At 35.5% G+C, this 19,785-nt stretch overlaps 1 protein-coding gene across 5 annotated transcripts in view; it reads right to left on the reverse strand.

Moving 5' to 3' along the window:
* GULP1 (GULP PTB domain containing engulfment adaptor 1) overlaps positions 1 to 19,785 on the reverse strand; it is a 165,246-nt gene that overhangs the window by 22,521 nt on the left and 122,940 nt on the right. For all 5 annotated transcript variants that reach the window (XM_069781924.1, XM_069781920.1, XM_069781922.1 and 2 more), the window contains 4 exons: positions 14,007 to 14,105; positions 11,154 to 11,291; positions 8,908 to 9,024; positions 8,439 to 8,531 (listed from right to left, as the gene is read on the reverse strand). In XM_069781924.1, the coding sequence (XP_069638025.1) occupies positions 8,439 to 8,531; positions 8,908 to 9,024; positions 11,154 to 11,291; positions 14,007 to 14,105 (447 nt within the window). The remainder of the gene's footprint in view (positions 1 to 8,438; positions 8,532 to 8,907; positions 9,025 to 11,153; positions 11,292 to 14,006; positions 14,106 to 19,785) is intronic.

Below are 19,785 nucleotides of genomic sequence, written 5' to 3' on the forward strand. Positions count from 1 at the left end.
ATGTGCCTGTCAAAAGATTTATTTTTGCCTCATTCTACTTAGCATGATGCTGAAGATGCGCTGTTTGGCTGCATCATACTGGAAAATGTAGCATGATTGAGTTTTTGTTAATCAAGAAATCTTTTCAAAATTGTTTGTTTTTACTAGGTGTCTCAAGACATTGATTGCAATCTCTGTGTCATAGCCCCATAGGAATCACGTAAGTGTATTAATGAATAAGAAAATGTTTTTCTTCCTTAGAACGTTCGAGTTGGTAATATACATGACAGTCACAGTGGATGACTGCAGTGAATGTCATAGGGAACTGTGAGTGACCTGAAGTGGAAATTATGCAGTTAGTTTACAAAACCACTGATTACAAGCTACCTGAGATTTGGGACTACTAAGGATATATTAATTTACTAATTCATAAAATACTGTATAAGCATTAGCAGTTTCATTAATTAACTGCTACATCTTCGATTCATTTAGTACTTTTTCATTAACATGAAATCTGACATACGCAATTTCAAATTTATTTTTTTAACATCACAAACATAATAGAATCTTAAACCCTCATGAAGAAGTGCTCACTTAACTGAATACAGGGTATTATAAAATTGAAAAAGCAGAAGATAGGCGAATAAAAAAAATGTGCATTTTCCCACTTGGCAGTCTTAATGGAAACATGAATTAAGTGATATAGCTAAACATATTCCAAAACTGTTTTCTGAAATATGCATACAGTTCCAATGTCTATCCTGGGGTTTTCTCATGATGTGTTAAAGCTTTTTAATGAGAGTAGTAAGTGCAGGTGGCCTATGCTTCTAGGTCACAATTAAAGATCTTTAAAAAAAGGTCTAATCAATCAGTATCTTTAACGCTCCATTTAAAAATGGTGGGTTTTTGCAACACTGCCATGATAGGAATACTTATTACGTGCTGCTACTTTGACAATACTTACGGTCAATGGAAGAACACTGTTCCTTTTGGGCCTGTTTCTCCCAATACCTTTTCCTGCTGCCTTTCAATTCTGCTTCCCTCATATTTCATCATCTTCTCTTTTAAGTTATTTTCCTGAATATTTCTGTTTTCTTCTATCTAACCTCATAGTCATGCAGTCGTCACAGTTTCCTTCTCTGCCTTAAACATGTTGCTCAAAGAGAAAAACCTTTAAGGCATGCCTGATAAACTTCAGCCAAGCCCCAACAGATTAAAAATCTCTTATCTTAACAGAGGTTCCTCAGTGGACTACAATGGTTTACTGTTCAGTCCACTATAAAAACTGAGGGTGCTAACTGTATCTAACTGCTAACCCACAAAGGCTGTGTGTACAGCTAACCCAGGCTGCTTTAGGTTACACTAGCAATATAAATAGCAAAAACAGACATCATGTGAAATATCATTCCCAGGGATGCACTGATCTTTGGAGGTTGGATTTATACATAGCAGTAGCATCCAAAGTCTTATTGTGATACAAACTTGAGCAATGTCATCATAAGCAAACAACAGAATGAAAATCAGATTGTCCTCATAAAATCAAGACCAAATGCAAAAAAGACCAGTGACTAATGTATTGCCAAGCCACTAAAACAGATGAAAAGTAAACAGCACAGATATAAAAGTAATGGAAACTTTAGCTGTACATGCAAGGGAGCGAGAGACAAAAGAAACATCCCATGCCAACATTTCCCACAGCACATGTAAGTGCAGCTATAAAGGCAAACTACTCTAAGGAAACTCCTAGTTTGGTATAGTATGTCCTTGACAAATCCATTCAGGAAATGGAAAAAAGTGACAGTTTCTATTGCATAACACTTCTGCATTGGCAAATATAGACATTTTAGGGACTAACTTTTTAAACTTTTAGCAAGACTAGCGTACTTAAAAACATCGACCCAAAAGTAGAAAAAATGACTAGCCAGTTTAGTATTTACTGAATGTGCTGAACAAATTTAAATAGTTACAATATCCTGAGAGAAAAAGTGCGCAGAAGATTGGTAATTTGATGTTCCACTTTCACAATATATTTTATGCAAAAGTAATTGATTATACAACCTAGTTTTCTTTTTTTCATTTCCAAGTATGATCTCATTGCTTTTAATGGCTTCTTTTATAGGTTCAGAAAGAAATTTTATCTTTCCCATACAGTTTACGAACTGATAGAAAAAGCACCTAAATTAGATTGATGTTGACTTGGCCATATGGCTAGATTTAGAACAGCCACAGAAAAATTTTGATAGTGATACTAATAACCAAGCAACACGATAATTTTGACAGCAAATGTATCCTTCAAAAGCAGAAGCCTACTGCTGTCAATGCTGTGCACCCACTTACACATTGCAAAAATGTAAACGGTATGTAATTGCACTATTCATGGATATCGTTTACACCCATCTCAGTCTGCCAGTATTTTAAAATGAGTCCTCGAATAAACCCTTACGTGGGCTGCTAAAAATCTGCAATATAAGCAAGAAGAATCAGGAAGGCAGTTTTATATTAGATTTCCCTTTGTATTTCCCAAACAAGCCTATAACTTGCACTACTTATGAACTGGAGAGAGAAAAGTCATCCCTAATTAGTTTTATTATTATTATTTTCAATTTTAATGTGAGTAGATTTTTCTTAAATAGAGCAATTGAGGGCTCTCAACAAACCCCCTAATACTCCAATTCATTATTACTGCCTAAAAAAGAATTTAATTAAAACAATTAGTAACTGGTGTTTCAGATGGAAAAATATTCTCTCATATGTGAAATTAACCAATCATCCAAAATATTTTTAATTCTGTGCTGAAAATGAAGCTTCAGCTTACAATTCATAGACTCATAGAATCATTTAGGTTGGAAAAGACCTTTGAGACCATCGAGTCCAACCATTATCCATGCCCACTAAACCATGTTATGGAGTACCCCATCTACATGCTTTTTGAATACCTCCAGCGATGGTGACTCAACCACTTCCCTCGGCAGCTTAATTCTAATGTCTGACAACCCTTTCAGTAAAGAAATTTTTCCTAATATCCAATCTAAATCTCCCTTGCCACAGCTTGAGGCCATTTCCTCTCATCCTATCTCCAGCCACCTGACAGAAGAGACCAGCACCCACCTCACTACAACCCCCTTTCAGGTAGTTGTAGAGAGCGATAAGGTCTCCCCTCAGCCTCCTCTTCTCCAGACTAAACAGCCCCAGTTCCCTCAGCTGCTCCTCATAAGACTGGTGCTCCAGGCCCCTCACCAGCTTTGTTGTCCTTCTCTGAACACGCTCCAGCATCTCACTGTCTTTCCTGTAGCGAGGGGCACAAAACTGAACACAGTACTCGAGGTGCGGCCTCACCAGTGCCGAATACAGGGAAACAACCACCTCCCTGCTCCTGCTGGCCACACTATTTCTGATACAGGCCAGGATGCCATTGGCCTTCTTGGCCACCTGGGCACACTGCTGGCTCATATCCAGCCGGCTGTCAACCAGCACCCCCAGGTCTTTTTCTTCTGGGCAGTTTTCCAGCCACTCTTCCCCAAGCCTGTAGTGCTGCATGGGATTGTTGTGACCGAAGAGCAGGACCCGGCACTTGGCCTTGTTGAACTTCATACAACTGGCCTCAGTCCATCGATCCAGCCTGTCCAGATCTCTCTGTAGAGCCTCCCTACCCTCAAGCAGATCGTCCCTGCCTCCCAAGTTGGCGTCGTCTGCAATTCGCTGCTTGCATTTTCTTCTCTTAGACCACTGATGGATTTTGGGTAAGTCACCATGTGTAACATTGTTTGTACACATTCTGATGTCAGAGATGAGCAAATTAAGATGTTTTAGCACAATATTTTGCAAATAAAGTGTTCTATGTTATTACCCAAGAGTTCAATATGTGAACACATGACTGACTCCTTTTAGAGAGGTAAATCTGTCAGTAAAGTCACATATTGCAGTCCAGCCTGGTATGTCTTATTTGTTCTTGAGGATCACATATATGAAGTACCACCTTTGATAAACTATAGACAAAATATTTTTAAAACATTTTGGAAGTAAAAGTGGATCTGAATTTTAAGCCTTGATACTATTACATTTGATTCCGAGTATGAATTCCAGCAAATGGCTTTATGTATGTCTTCATATTTATTTAGCAAGCCCATTTTAAACAAGAGGAAGTTAGAAAAGTTTATTTTAAATGACAGTCTCGATGTATCTACTTAGAACTGCAGTGCTCTGAGACTAGATTATTTTTTTGTAAATGTGCAATGAGCCAAACATTTAAAACTATATACATATTAAGTTATCCATCCACAGTTTAAAGATGTTCTCAGATTCTATTGTCTTTTTGATACTGAAGTGAGAACAGGAGATGCAATCTGGTCCTGTTCATGGGAAAATGGTCTGGGAATCAGAAGACCCAAACTTTAGCGTCACTGTCAGAAAAAGCAGCAATGGATTTTTTTTTTTTTTTTTTTTTTTAAAAAAAAACCAACAGTGTCAAGGGTCAGTGAAATAATACAAAAAGAACTGAACTTCAAATTTCTGAGGGTATTTTCCATCTACTTCATTTCATTTAAAATTAATGGGAAGACTAATGTATCTAAAATAATTAAAGACAAAAAAAAAATCAATCAACTTCAGAAGGAAGAAGTAGGAGTAAAGAAATTATAGACTGGCACTGCATACAAATGATAGCAAGGTTTCTCAGTTACTGAGAGTTTCTATTACTTGTTCCCAAGGGAACAAGTGGGAAAGACATTCCGTCCTAGATCACTATTTTAACAAATAAAGCATGGCAGTGACATCACTTGCTGTCTGTAACAGCACCGTTTCACACTACAGGTACAATAAATACTAAAACCCTTAAGTCTTCTCTCATGGGGAAGGAAAATACACACCCATTGTCAGCTTGAAATTATGCCTGCTTAGACAGCACAGCTTGCAGTCCCCCTTCCACAGGGCTGGGGATTGAAGGAGAAGAGGATATAGCACACAATGTGATTTCAATGTTTGTATTTGTCATGTTCTGTGAACTGTCATCACAGGCCCTTGCAACATCTTCTGCTTCCTTAAGTATATACTTGTTTAATCGGGTTGCTAGTGTTGAATTCTGAAGTGCTAAATCAATTGCTGATTACCAAGTGTTTCTGTGATCATGCATTAATGACTAAAGGAAAAGCGCAGTCAACAACCTATAAGACAGGAAAGCCATTTCAGCATGTGGCAAATGTTGAGAAAGTACAAACAGCATGCAAACAACCAAATACAAAAAGGAAAGCATAAGACCCAAAAATCCAAGGTACTATTTAAGCATAAATAGAAGCAACTTTATAACCATCTGTAGTTGCCTCCTGTGATGCCAGTTAATGGCACATGTACTTTTATCATATTAGGTATCACGCATCAGGGCTTAAACTTTCCATTGATCATTAAACGATCCCTCCCTAGACCTCAGTACACAGCATAACATCAAACTGGACTAACAGATAAGGAGTTAGAACTGTATCAAATTAACTAAATATATATAAATCAAATCACTTATTATGTCTTAAAAAGCTTCAGAAAGCTCTCCCATGGCACTGGTATCTCTTTATAATTCAACAGCATGGATACGAGAGCTGTGAGAAAACCTAAAATTTATAGTTTAAAAATGTGTTTTAAATCACAAGACTGATTGTATTATGTTCATAGAACATAACAGGAAGAATATCTTCAGGGAAGCAAGTTTTCCCCCATCTAACCAAAAGTGTTTAGGAAGTGATTCAGATGAGGCATTATTCCCCATGTTGGATATTCTGCTTCATTTATGTAAACTATTTTATTTCAGTATTTAAAAAAATACTATCAGCAGATTTGAAATTTTTACTCTGAAAAATGATCACAAGATAGAACTGCTATTTTTCTTTTCTAATTCTGAAGACACAGAGCAGCAGTAGTACAGAAATTTTAAACAATATGGTACTTTAAAGTTTTAAAATTAAGTTCAGCCTAAAAAAAATCTAATAATTTTTTTTGAAACTAAATTGATCTTTTTCATCACAGAAATTATGTGGAAATAGAGGAAAATATTCTTTGCACCACTTCTGCTTTTTTCTAATAGAAGTTCAGACTTTGCAAAGTCACACTTGAAATGATAGTTGATTTGAATTAAAAGCATATAAAATTAATTGCAAACTAACAGGCAATCGTCTTATGAGTTGTCTGCAATTTCCTTCTTTCATATGTATTTGCCGCTTACATAGTAAAACAAGATATAGGTATCATCAAATCACAGCCACTGCTATTCCAGGCACTTTGACTCATGACTCCTTTATCAGACTCAAACTATCTTAAAAATATTTATGCTTCCTCTTCCCTGCACTGAAGTCACTTCATAACCTCAATATTCCATTCCTTCATTTATTTTCAACCTAACTGTTGCAGTTATATATACTTACTCTTATGCTAGCACAATTAAGAGCTCTGATTTACAATGTACACAATTTAGTTTAAACCAGACCTACTTCAACGATGTCTCTGGGTAAGGTACAAAAGTTGATAGGGCTTGGTGGATACAGTTACGTTCCCAGATTTGAGTAGCACTCTTTTCTAAAAATGTGTTTGGGTTTGTTTGTTTGTTTTATTGTTGGCTGCACAACTGATCGAAGAATCATGTAGGAGGAAAGTGGCTTAATCCAAACTCCTGCCTGAAGCAGGATCCAATTAGCTGAAGCTGCTCAGGACTATGTCCAGGGAGTACAGATAGCTCCAATCTCTCTGGGCAACCTGTTCCAATATTTATTCATTCATATAAATCTGTTTTGTGGCTGAATCTATATAGGTATTAAATAGGCTGCTAGATGCCTCTTACTGCAATTCTAATCATGAGGAAACTCAGAAATTTGTGACACAAATTGTGAGTAAATAAAGCAATAAAATTATACGTGAAAACTGATAGCTGGTAGTGATTTATCAAAATGAATTAATGTTTCCATATGAATAATTATCCATATTATAAAATTCTGTTGTAGCATAAGTGCTATTTAAGCAATATGCATATTCATTGTACCAACAGTAATTAACAATAAAACACCATCTGGGGAGAGAATTTACAAGTGGCTGGCAAATTTACAAATTTAGATCTCTTAACTCTTTAATAAGGAATGAGACACCATTGTCTTAAAAGATAAAACAAATCACAAACTACAGGATATTTTTTGGTCATTATTAATAATTTTCTTTAAGTTTTTTGCTAAATGCAATTACCAAGTTCTTCATTAATTTCAATGAAAGAGAAATGTATCTATCACAAGAGACTTATGAGCCTGTTTAACTGAATTAGAAGATACATTTCGTTATTATATTAATAAATAAAACCAAACTAGCTGTCATCCCAATTGAGGAAAACAAAATATTAAAGAACTGACTAAATTGACTTTAAATCTAGCATTAAAGTTGATTAGCTATCACTGAATTCTTTGTAAGTGAGAAGACATCCATAATTTACAATTTTCACTGTGGTAGTTATGCAGTATTTATAATTTATGGTGCTCTCTCCTCTAAACAGATTTTAGTAAAATGAAATGACAGTTCCTCATGGGAACAACCATCTAATCAATATCAAGTGTATAGACACTACTGAAAAATTGTCATCACGATAATAAACATACTTTTAATTGCCCAAATTTCTAAACATCCATTTAAAGTGAAATGGTGCACATCCAGAGCAGGAACAAGGCAGCCCAAAATGCACAGCTTAAAAGCAGTCCATCATTTTCTAAGATTTTGCTATATGTACATTAAGAATTTCTATTTATTTTCACAGTTACCTAATGCTGTAGAGATAGAATACAATCATAAGAAGAGGGGAGTCATTACGTTCAGTCTGCAGTGCAACCTGCATTTTTAGAGGTCCTGCCTAGATATAAGTAACTGCCAGTCATTTAAAAATACTTTTGTCGTGATCATCCATAGGAACTGCAGAAAGCATTAGAAATTTCCAATAAAGAGGAACACGCACTTGCTCCTTTTTACCTACCCACCCATTGTTAGTTCCGAAGACCTAATGACTCCTTTGAAAGACAGACAAAATTTTTTAAAAGTCATTTAGAAAATGTCAGTTGTAAGTGACAATATGTTTGTGACAGAAAGTTCCTAGAAAAATCCCAATTAGCATTTGTGAACCAGATGCTTTAAGTGCAGAACAGAGTTCTTGATCCTTAGCTGGCATGCTTAGATGTCTACTAGAATGAGTATTTACTGTCTTTATGCAGCAACAAATAGATATGAAAAGCGGATTAAAGAACCACAATTTAAGCAACTGCAATTTGCACTTCTGTGGGCCTGTCACAATCTTACTGTTACTTCAATACTGCATTTCAACAGATATGTTACATGATCGCTGTATGTTAATCACAATCACTGAAAACACCATGGATGCTAATAATTATCATAGCACAATGATTATAAATTTAGAATAACTTCAGATATAAGAGTTACGTTCATGTACTTACTGGAGATGCATGTACTTGCGTTATTCTTAACTGGTTTTCCAAATCTTGAACTTTATTTTTCAGTTCTGTGTTTTCAGTTTCTAATTCCTGAATCTACAAAGCAAGTGGTTATTGCAACAGCTATTGAGATATTAATTCATTTCACCAAGGTCCATTAAGGTAAGTTTTATCTGAGATCTGGTGATTTAGAAGCAATGTTTAACTAGTTATCTGATTACAAAAAACAATTAAACTTCTGTATCTTCCATATTTCAACCTTGCTTTTCTCTTTAATGACCGTGCAAGATGGCAAAACATAAAATACTGTTTCACAGTTACCAGGTCTTTTTTCAGTTTTCTTTTTTTAGTATCTGCTGCAATTCTTAGCAACCTGAGAATAATGCTAGAAATTACGCTGTCATAGAAAGCAGATAACACAAATAAAGTAACATGTTCTTTTATTTCTTTTAAAAACATAGTCAGAACTTACTCTTTTCTGTAAACCTGCAATTTGTTTCCTTGTTTCCACGTCTTTTCCTCCGGATTCCAGAAATTTCCTGTAAGCTAAGTCAAATGCTTGACCAATTGTTAAAGTTATCTCTTCCGCCTTTACACAAAAAATAAGATTGAAATTAGTATATTAAGAATATTTTATATAATTACTTTCATTTCAGATGATCACAAAATACTTCACACCATGTATCAGGTTCAAAGGGTTTGCTTCATCCATCTTGACGTCAACACTACAAAGGAGCATGGCAAACACTCTTCAGCAAAATACCTTGACAGAAGATGCCATGAAAGCAACTTAAATATACTTTGGATAAAGAAGGGAGACTGCACAGGCAGAACACAATTAGCTAATTTTTAGTATAAATTATGCCTCTAACTTCTGTAAATACAGGTAGTATGCTGCAGTATGTCTTTTGGTGATGATTTCTAAAGCAAATACAGGCTTTTCAACCATTAAATGAATTGCTTTAGTTCTAATGGATTAATGTTTTCATGTTAATGGATGTTTTGACCCCTATTGCTTTTAAATTTGGATTTCAACACTTATTTTTACAAGTCCTATAAAATCTCAATCAGCATACTGTAGATAAATGTATTTATCTGCGCAAGTATTTCTGATTACAAAAATTCAACCAAACAGAATTTGCATTTGTATGTGCAAACCAGAATCATTTAGTAGTTCCATGCTGATTCATGTTGTATGTTGTGATATGTCAGTGCAGAAAATCTACTTTAAAAATAACAGGGGTAAAAATAAGTGTACAAGAAGTTTATTGAGAGCACCAAGCTTTCTGAAAAGAATGCTGACTCACAAGAGGCATCAATAAAAGGTGAACATATGGATATGCCATTTGCCTTAGAACTTTAGTAAAGAAAGTAAACACAGTAATAACTTTTTTTAAACAATTTGGCAGGGGACCAAAAAAAAAAAATCAGAACTAACATTAATCTGGCTAATGCTTTACTAGAATTTTCTCTTCTTTATTGAAATGAAAACCTGGACTGGTTGTTTCTCATGGAAGCAGAGCATTCTGCTCAATGTGAGAACATTTTTCCTTCACTAGCTGTAAGAACATGAAGGGCTGCATGCACAAAAATGATACAGAATGTGACGCTCCCAGCCTTTTATCCATCAGAGCAACAGTAAAGTCATTCAGTAGAGGTGTGTGAAGACCTGAGTTTTACAGGAACGGGGAATTAACCCCTCTATCTTTTTACTATTAAAAAAACCCCATACAGCCACCTTTATTAAAAAAAAACCCAACAAAAAAAACCCAAACACAAACCCAAACCACACACAAGAAATTATTTTAACCAAATTAGACTGAATTAGACCAAGAAGACTGAACTAGGACTGCTTTAAAGAATAACTGTTTATGTCAGTAAATATAAAGTGAATATGCATCTTTTTCTAAAAAAAAATATTGTTGCCTAAGTATTTCCTTTGTATGATATCTCAGCTACTTCAGAATAAAACAAAAGAGAGGCTCCAGACTATAAAAAAACCTGAACATCCATTTTTGGTGTTGATTCCAGTATTTTTATTTGTTAATTACTTTCTGCCAGGGTAAACACATGACCGTGTTTCACTTAGACCCCATTTTCTTCCTTTCCTGTCCTAAAGTGTTTTGGTTTTTTTCCTGCTATTGCACATTTTTGAACAGTTGCCCTGTTCTATCTCAGGCACAAGAGAATGTCAGTGGTTGGTGCAATGAATTCTCTGGTAGTGCATCATGCATTAACAAACTTGAGAGATGCGGGGGGGGGGGGGGCGGGGCAGGCAGAGAAAGGGGAACCTTTCTGTAAAAAAAAAAAAAAAAAAAAAGTCTGAGGCAGACACATCAGCAGAAGAGCCTGTGAGGGTATCTCAGCCACAGGGTTGCAGCAATCTCTGCAAAACAGCTGTGCAAACATTTCAAGCTTAGTGGGATGCACTCTGTTCTCTGAGAGTATTGCAGATGCTTGGCCTAGGATATCAAGCTGGGTAGTAAGAAGAATTGTCCCAGAAAACCATCACAGATCAATGATGAAAAAGGCTCTCCTTTAAATTAATGCATCTAAGTTACAAGACACTATATTGGCATGAAGATTATATCAAAGTGACCTTCCAATTATTAGGGCAGGCTATCTGCCTTTATTAACCATTCCTGTTTTATTTCAAAGCAGACCAATCAAAGTCTGTAACAGTCACCCAAATTCTTTCAAAGCATCTTGCATACTTACACACTTTTCACTGTCAAACACATAGCACAGATGCTTATTTGATTCTGAGTCTTTGCATATGAAAGTAAATATTCTCTTGTCAGTTTTATCATCAGCACAAAATGATATCCTATGGAGTTGACAGTTATGCTGGACCTCCTGAAAATAAAAAGAAAAGATTATTTTCAAGAAATTACAATACCTGCTTAGGATATAAATGCACAAAGTAAATCTCTGGATTTCCTTATGTACCAAAGAGCAGGCAAGTTGCAGTAACATTTTTTAATGTCTCTCATTGTACACAAGAGCGCTCAAAAATGGACTTAAAAGTCTAACAGAGGCTAGCAAACTCATCTCCTAACAAATGTTCCCATTTTTACTGAATGTAAGCAGGAAGTTTTTATTTGGACAGCATTTATCTGGAAGTGTTTATTTGGACAGTAATTTCTGTTCTAGAAAATTGGTTTTACTGTTGCTTTGCATCCCTGTGCAATTTATTTAGGGACTGATTGTGTAAAATAGTCTGTTCCTTTTCCAGGTGCACACCACCTTCAGACTTCATCATCTCCCAGGGTTTGTTAAAATGGTTTTACTGAAATAAGTCCTTACCTTTCTATCTTAAATATAGAAAACAGAAATAAAATAACTGTGTTATCCAAATACAGGGGCACAGAGAAATAAATTAGACATCTAAATAATTGCTTACTTAAGGTGCAACATAAACAGCTTTTAAACACTATTATTTGCATATTTTCAATAATATATTTTACTTTCCATTAAAAAGCACGTTCCAGCTATTTAAAAAGTTGCAGTGGCAATGCTCTTCAGCTGAGAGCTTGACAAGACTGAAATAAACTATCCCAACTATTTTTTTTGTTGTTGTTTTTCTTCAGTAAGTCTCTTCTTGGTATTTTATTTTATTTGGCTTATTACATGGGAAAGCAGTATTTGCTTTAAAGGAAAATATGCAGTTTAGATGTGAACTATTATCTGTTAAAAAAAAAAAGAAAGTTTCTGTGCAGCACTGGGGTTCCCAGATTGCTATAAGCTCATAAACAATGGCGTTCCCTCTCTGCACACAACCATTTATCAAAAAAATGTACCATACGGCAATCTTTTCCCCTTGCCCCAACTGGATTCCTTCTCTCAGTCTTTACAGCCATTCTGTGTATCCTACTTCATCCATGTCCCCCAATGTCTCTCACATTTAATCTCTTTCTGTTGTAGCTCTTTAACAGTTACATACATGCTTGTTTGGCTCTTTCAGGTTTATAAATCCATATACTTACTTTCTACCATTTAAGGACAGAACCACTTTTCTATAATTCTCCTTTTTTGAGTGCCAAGTACAGAATCAAATCCTGATACATGAGCAGGCCTCCTGTTCCTACCACAATTAATAGTCATCACATGAATATAAACCAATATTCCTCTGTAACAATACTGAAGTGATTTGTTTCAAAAACACACAGAAAAAATTACTGTAATCAGTGATGATAACATGGAATTTAAGTAATTTCCTAAAGCATCTATAAATTGTGCAAAAAGAAGGAAAACTTGATTCAAATTTACATTTATATGTAGCTTTAGGAAACGAAATGGGGGAGATAAAAAGACTACTCATAGCTGATTACCATTTGAGTTGTAATAACAACATTGCTAAGAGATTAGAATGTTCCTATTCCCCCAGGAACTTCAGTCCCACAGCTTTCTGTTAATCTCTGCAGGAAGGGTTAGGAAGACTAACATATTTTGGCATTTAAAACTGTTATTTTAAGTTTTTGCCAGGATATGGGGTTTAGTACCCCTTTCTGGCAGCCTATGACATACGGAAGATGCAAAAACTGCAATTAAAGTTGACATGGATACTTCTTGCCCCCTCTGCTTACGAACTGTTGAATTGTGGTTGTATCAGGAGTCTGAAGTGAAAATGGGTTGCAGGTGGATACAGCCTTGAACTAAAACTACCTTTTTTCAAAAGGCAGTATTGCTGCCTGAATGGTAGCAATTACTCCAGAATTAAGAAGCAGTAACAAGCAGTTCATTCAAATCCAACATATGTATAAAAGATTTAAGAGCACTCAGATGTTAAGAATTGCTGACTGTTGAATAAATACTTTTTAGCTTGATTATATTTATCTCATTATTCCTCTTTGAAGTCTGTCAGGAGGATGTTTTGCTTACTATGTAACCCCTTCCAAAATGCCAGAGCAAACAAAGGAACGGAAAACCCATCCACAGGATGACTCAATGGACTTAACTGCTGAAAAGGCAGGAATTGTCATGCTGTGCCAGATCAAACACCTACAAGAGTGCTTTTGGCCTGCTACATGAAGTTTCTAGAGAAATGGGTAACACACCTGAGAAACATAAGCATTCTAGGGAGGGGGCATACAATAAAAAAAAAGATTTAAACACACAAAAAAAGAAGGGAAAAAAATGAACAGGTTAAGGAAAGAGAGGTGCAAGCAGCACGAAGAATGTGTCATTGCAAACAAATTGTCTCCTCATTCATCTGCAAACACCTACAGGTGGGCACACAATGGTGACCATTTGGAAAGGTGTTTATCATATGCAGTGTTAACATTCATTTACCACAGTGTTTTCACCTTCCTCAGAGCTTAAAAGTTCTGGTGTGAAAAGATTAAAAAAATTATATCCCACATTAGCTACAGTCTGTATTTTGGAGTATCACGTACTAGGAAGATGTCACCCATGTGCTGTAACAAGAAATGGTATTTTAGAAGAATTTTCCATCAACAGAATGGCTTTCATTATAATACTTTTTAAAAACATAAACCAATAAAAACATTAGAAACAGTTAAAACACTATTTAAATACTAGTTTAGCACCATAAACATATACGTCTGTTACCTTTGTTTTTGGATCTAGAATTTTTACACCATAGATTGAGATTTGTAATTCAACTTTGGGTGTCTTCTGGCCTTCGGACTTCTTGATATGTCTTGCAAACTGTAAGATAAAAAATGTAACAGGAATCACATTAATAGTAAGTTTTCTTTATTTACTACTTCTCATTTCCTCTCAACTCCTTCCACCCGAGGTTGTTTCCTTCCTTCTTCAAAAAGCTCTTATAAACAATGCCAACCATTCCCAAAGTCACAGTTGGGCATGGAATAGCATTTCTGACTGCACGCTATAGAATATTCCTATAATTCAAGGAAAAATATTTTAAAATTACTTAGCTGGTTCTCTTGAAACTTTTGTCTGCTGTTTATGCACTTAATTTAAGCTTTTTCATGAGATTTCTAAAACAGTAGAAACATGAACACTTTCAGTTTGTCAACCGCTCAGTTGTTAAGCAGTGAACATCATTACATTTTCCACATCCCACTATTTCTATGCTTACTTCTGTACATGTGCACAAAGGGTACTTCCCATATGTTCCTCTAAGGAAATCAGTTCTTTTAAACAGGTTCAGTGTGAAAGCACTACAGCTGGCAACACCTAAGAAATACTTGATCTCTTCATCATATTCTCTGGATTTATTTGCTAACAGTTCACTAGATAATGGCTAGACAACATTTTATATGACTGGGTTGGGTAACATGTCCTATTTCAATACACTTCCCATTCTTTTATATCTCCTTTTCTAGCTGTTAGATCTGACTTGTCTTTCTCTCATGAACACTGCATATAAAATAAGCACAGTATCTAAAATTTGCTACTGCATGGCAGTTAAGAAGTGTCATGTATTTTGGTAACTTTCTTAGCAAAGATACGGAATTGCTCTATATTTTGCTCTGTTACAAGCCCTTTTCCTCTCAAGTCTTTGACAGCCTGGAATGGTATTTTCCAATGCATAATTAAGAACGACAACTCACTGAAGGCCAGCGGAGTTGGAATCTCTGCTTCACAGCTATATGTTTGAACACATCGTCCTCAAACTTGCTCCCACTCAAGTATAACTAAGTGCATAATTCACCATCAGTACAAATAAACTATATAAAAAGTCAGTGAGGACAATGACTTTTAATGGCATAAAGAGTCTAGCATGTCAACAAGGGTGTTAAGCTATCTTAAGAAGGGTTAGACCTGGAAGACAGAAGCCTGAATTACCTTGTGACTGTGAAGTACTTGGCTGTAGCCAACTGATACCTCCCCTACGAACACCTAAACCCCTGATTTTAACTATTTATTTAGGTGACAATTGAGGGTTTGGGTTTTTGCTCTGTCCCTATTCCTATGCCAACTAGTACTTGGGAAATTTCTCCATGAACAAAACTGCTTTACACAGTATGACTCTCTCCATATATTTTATCTCATTCTGCTTGTAGGCAGTTCCGTTCACAGCAAATTATTAACTAGTTTTAAGAAGCCCCCTAAAAGCATGTAATTAACCTGTTTTTCCCTTCCTCCCAATTTCATTCTTCATTCTGAAAGCACACTTATTGAAAATTTTAGTAGCTAAACATTAATTTATAAACAATCCTATTAACTTCATACAGTAACATGACTTATCCAGTTTATTACTGATTAATCTACCACATTAGCTGATAAGTATCGCATGCTTCACAAGTTAGTTAAAAAAACCCAGACAAAACACGAGCAAAAAAACCCACCTAAAACTACTCTACGCCATTCTTAAAACCAACTCCTAAATCTAAATACCCATTTTATATTTCAACAGCTAGGATTGCTACAGTCATTGGCCAAATATTTTATCAAGGTTTGTACACGATGACTTACTAGTGAAAACCAACTAGTCAAAAGTCAAGCGAATCTAACATAACTTCTAGTTCTGTCTCTCTTCAGTATCATGTATATAGCCCCTGCAATATGCACATCCTTTTCCTGTCCTCCTATTTATCTTCAAGCCTGTTTCTCGAATAGTTAGAGTATACTTTTAATACAGTTTAATGACTACCCCATCCCTTTAATTAAGGTGGGTTATCTCATACTCATCTTTTTATTTAAGAAGAAAATAATTTTCTAGAAAATAAAATTAAAAACCCTCTAATCACTGGTTTACAGGCATTTTGGCCAACAACATTTCTTGACTTTCTAGGAAAATTCAAATTTGCTACAGGGAAAAAAACCCTTTTTCTTTAATAAAAATTACTAATTAACTTCTTCCTTCCCTTCCCCCCCCAAATCTGACTTAAATGTTATACTACCAATTTAACTGATTTTAAGTCTCTGGTTTAAAAATAGGAAAATGATAGGCCAATCAATGTTTTATTAGCACAGATTTTTTTTTTTTCCCAAGATGAATATTAAACTTAAATTGTCTTTCAGGTCATTTTCATAGATTTACTCAATACCCCCACTCCGTCAGCTTTCCTTTCTGATTCATAATTTGATTATTTCGTTTTATTGGATAAAACTCTGAGGACATATGCGATCCCTTTTCATAGTACAACAGGGTTCTGCACTTGGCTCACTTTTCTATGCATTAAATTGAATGACCACAAAAACCACAGGCCACCTGGACAGTTTGGGCATCTGAATTTCCAGTGTACTTTACACTGCACAGAAACATACCTATGCAACAGATAATCCTGGGGTGCACCTTGATTTGGAACAGCCTTGAACTTGAATGAACCCTGGCTTTTTTGAAATGTCCCTTAATAAACAAGATGCGCACAAGTATTTTTGTGCAGTAATGAAGAGGATGCATAAATGATGATTTGATTTTACCGAGTTAAAGCTATAATGTGTGTTGAGAATGATGACGAAATGCTTGTTTTTCCGACTGTAATCATCTCATCGGAGTCCCAAACAACAGCTACAACATGAAAACTTTTTAAAATAAATAGATCTGAATAACTTGCATGAGTTTTAAAACAGCTGCCCAAAGCTTGCTCCAAGTAGTCAAGAAGTCTTACAACACTGAGGAAGTTCCAGAAGATAATTCTGTGCCAATACTAAAAAAAGGTAAACAAAAAGACCCTACTGTATCTCCACTCTTGAAAGGCATAAATCAAGTTCAAGAACTAGAGAAGTCAAGTGAAATTAAATTAATGATGATCAATATGGATTTCACAAAAAATGCAGCTTTTCAAAACAGACAAAGCATTTGACTGAGTTTTGCATGCCATTATATTTAGGAAATGAAGCAATACAATGAAAATATTAGTTAAGTTAGTTACATTAGTCTCCAGATGCAGTCATAAACAGGAAATTGTCATTGGGAAGATATGTTTCTAATGTATTCCAGCAGGATTTATTTCTTAAGCATGACATTATTGAACAATGACCAGGATGAAAATAATTACTGATAAAATCTGCAGGCAGAAAAAGTAAGAGGAAAAAATGGGGGAGAAAAGTAACTAATGATCTGAATTCTAAAATCATTACAGAGGAAGCTTGCAGATCGTGAAGGCTGACAGAGGGGCAAATAACACAGAGAATACATCACCGACCAGAACACCACAGATGGCCTGTATGCAAACAACCCATCTCTGTTGCACTGCCAACTTTGCAAATCATACATATGGAACAAACTTACTTTCTTGGGAGACTACCCTGTGAAGATGGAACTAAGAAAGCCTTGATGCCATGGGAAGCTTTCCGCTAACTGTGAAGCTTCTCACAAAACTACAATTTGAAGATTAATGCAATCCTTGGGTATTTCAAAAAGACCCCTAAGAAGACAACAATGGCTGCACTGCATCAGCTGCTTGTGAGAAACTACTCAAATTTTATGTTCTGAGGTTTTCAAATGCAGAAGGATGTTGACAAAATGGAGATCACAGGACATTTGCAAAAGCTAGCAGAGGACTGGAAACCCACTTTGTAAGAAACTCCATCAAATCAAAAACAAGCTAATGGTGAAAAAAAACCACAAGAGAGTCTCTTCAACACAAACATCCAGAAAGACAAACAAGTTTTTTAATCAAAGGTTTACTGGGATACAGTGACTGAAAACTAGTCACAGATAAATTCAGAAAATCTGGTCCAGTTCCTTTCTTAATGCTTCTCCTGCCCACTCCGTGTTCTGTGTAATAACAGATAACGTACAGATACTGATCAGTAATTTCTTTCATATCTGACCTTCTCCAGAATGCCAAGTTCAGTCACCTCCTAAACTTGTCCAGGGTTTGAACAGCAGATCCTAACACCAGGTATCAGCCAATTTGCCTTTTTTCTTCTATTTTTTCTACTCATTCCTTCTACCTAAAGACGACCTTGAGGGCCCTCTGGACAGGGGAGATTTACAAACATTATTTTCTCCTTTCAGCACACATTTGAAACAAAGTTATATTTGTAGCTCACACAGTAACAACATTATTTAAGAGAGTAAAAATCAGTAGCCTCCCATTGGCATCAAAATGGACAATGATATAAAATTATAATGAATCACAGCATGGCTTGGGAAGAGATACAATGGGCCAAATTCTTAAGCTGTTAGTTTATACATATATTGTTCTCAGGCAAGACACCCAGATTTGGCCCAATAATAATATGTGCAGCTCAGTAGTATGGGCTGGCTTTTAACTGCTTTGGAATTAACATTGTATTTTTCTTGAATATTTCATGGACAGCATTAGACACAAATAAATCTATTTTCTATGGTTTAATTTAGCTTTAAAAATAAAAAAGAAAAAACTTCCATATATCTTGCCTTTTATTACAGTAACAGGCAAAAGTTGTATACTTTGAGACTCTTATTAAAATTACATTTGAAATGCTTATGCATCAAGTCTTAACAAACCACAATCAGAGGATTAATCAGCAAAAAATAATGTGAGGAAAAAACCAAAAAACAAAAAATCACATTTTAAAAACATCCAGAAGCTTTAGTTAAAGAAATAATGGTTAAAACAAGTACTATCAAAATCAATGTAAGTTATGCAAATCAAAACTATGTACTTTAATATTTACACCTCACTGCACAATTCAAGAGTTCATTAAAAAAATTTGAAACATCAAAGGTAGATGTTTCTGTGATTTGGGTGCTAATCTTCAGCCCAGGAAACAGAGGTTCAACTACGTCATTTTATGCAGGCTTCCAGTAAGACATCAGACATTGCACTTCATATGGACATCTTAAAAGATGTCTGTTTGAGGGCAATGTAGTTGTCTAAGCTAAGACACAGCTTTATACCTGGCTTTGAGAAAATGCTTTTCATTATAAGGAAAGATGCCTGGGGGGAAAAAAAAAAAAAAAATCGGCCCTATTTCTTTTGCAGTGACTACGTATCTTTTTGGTCATATTATGGTCCAAACTCTCATGCCCATTTTATGTGGGTATAATAAAGTTATGACCTCTGAAAAATAGCTGTCAAGAAGAGGAAAAGGATAAAAACACCACAGACATGTGAACCTGAATCTCTCGATAATCAGCTGGGTAGGGAAAAGAGCTGTCTCAGAAATCCATTTCTATGGAATAGGTTGTATTTTATTTCCCAAACTCACACTAGACTGAGAGGAAGGCTATTGATCTATTAACCACAGTATGGAAAACAATGCAGTACAGTCTTTTTTCCATCTCTCACTCCCTGAAGGTTTGTTCTTTTGTTTTGGGTTTCTGGGGATGGGGTGTTGGGTTTTGTTTGTTTGTTTTGGGGGTGGGTTTTTTTGGTTGTTATTTTCTTTGGTGGTGTGGGGGTTTGTTGGGTTTTTGGTGGTGGATTTTGGTTAGGTTTTGGTTTGGTTTGGGGTTTTTTTGAGAAAGAGTGCGCGTGGG

The sequence above is a fragment of the Haliaeetus albicilla genome, chromosome 4 (genome assembly GCF_947461875.1).
Source record: "Haliaeetus albicilla chromosome 4, bHalAlb1.1, whole genome shotgun sequence".
In the NCBI taxonomy this organism is placed as follows: domain Eukaryota; kingdom Metazoa; phylum Chordata; class Aves; order Accipitriformes; family Accipitridae; genus Haliaeetus; species Haliaeetus albicilla.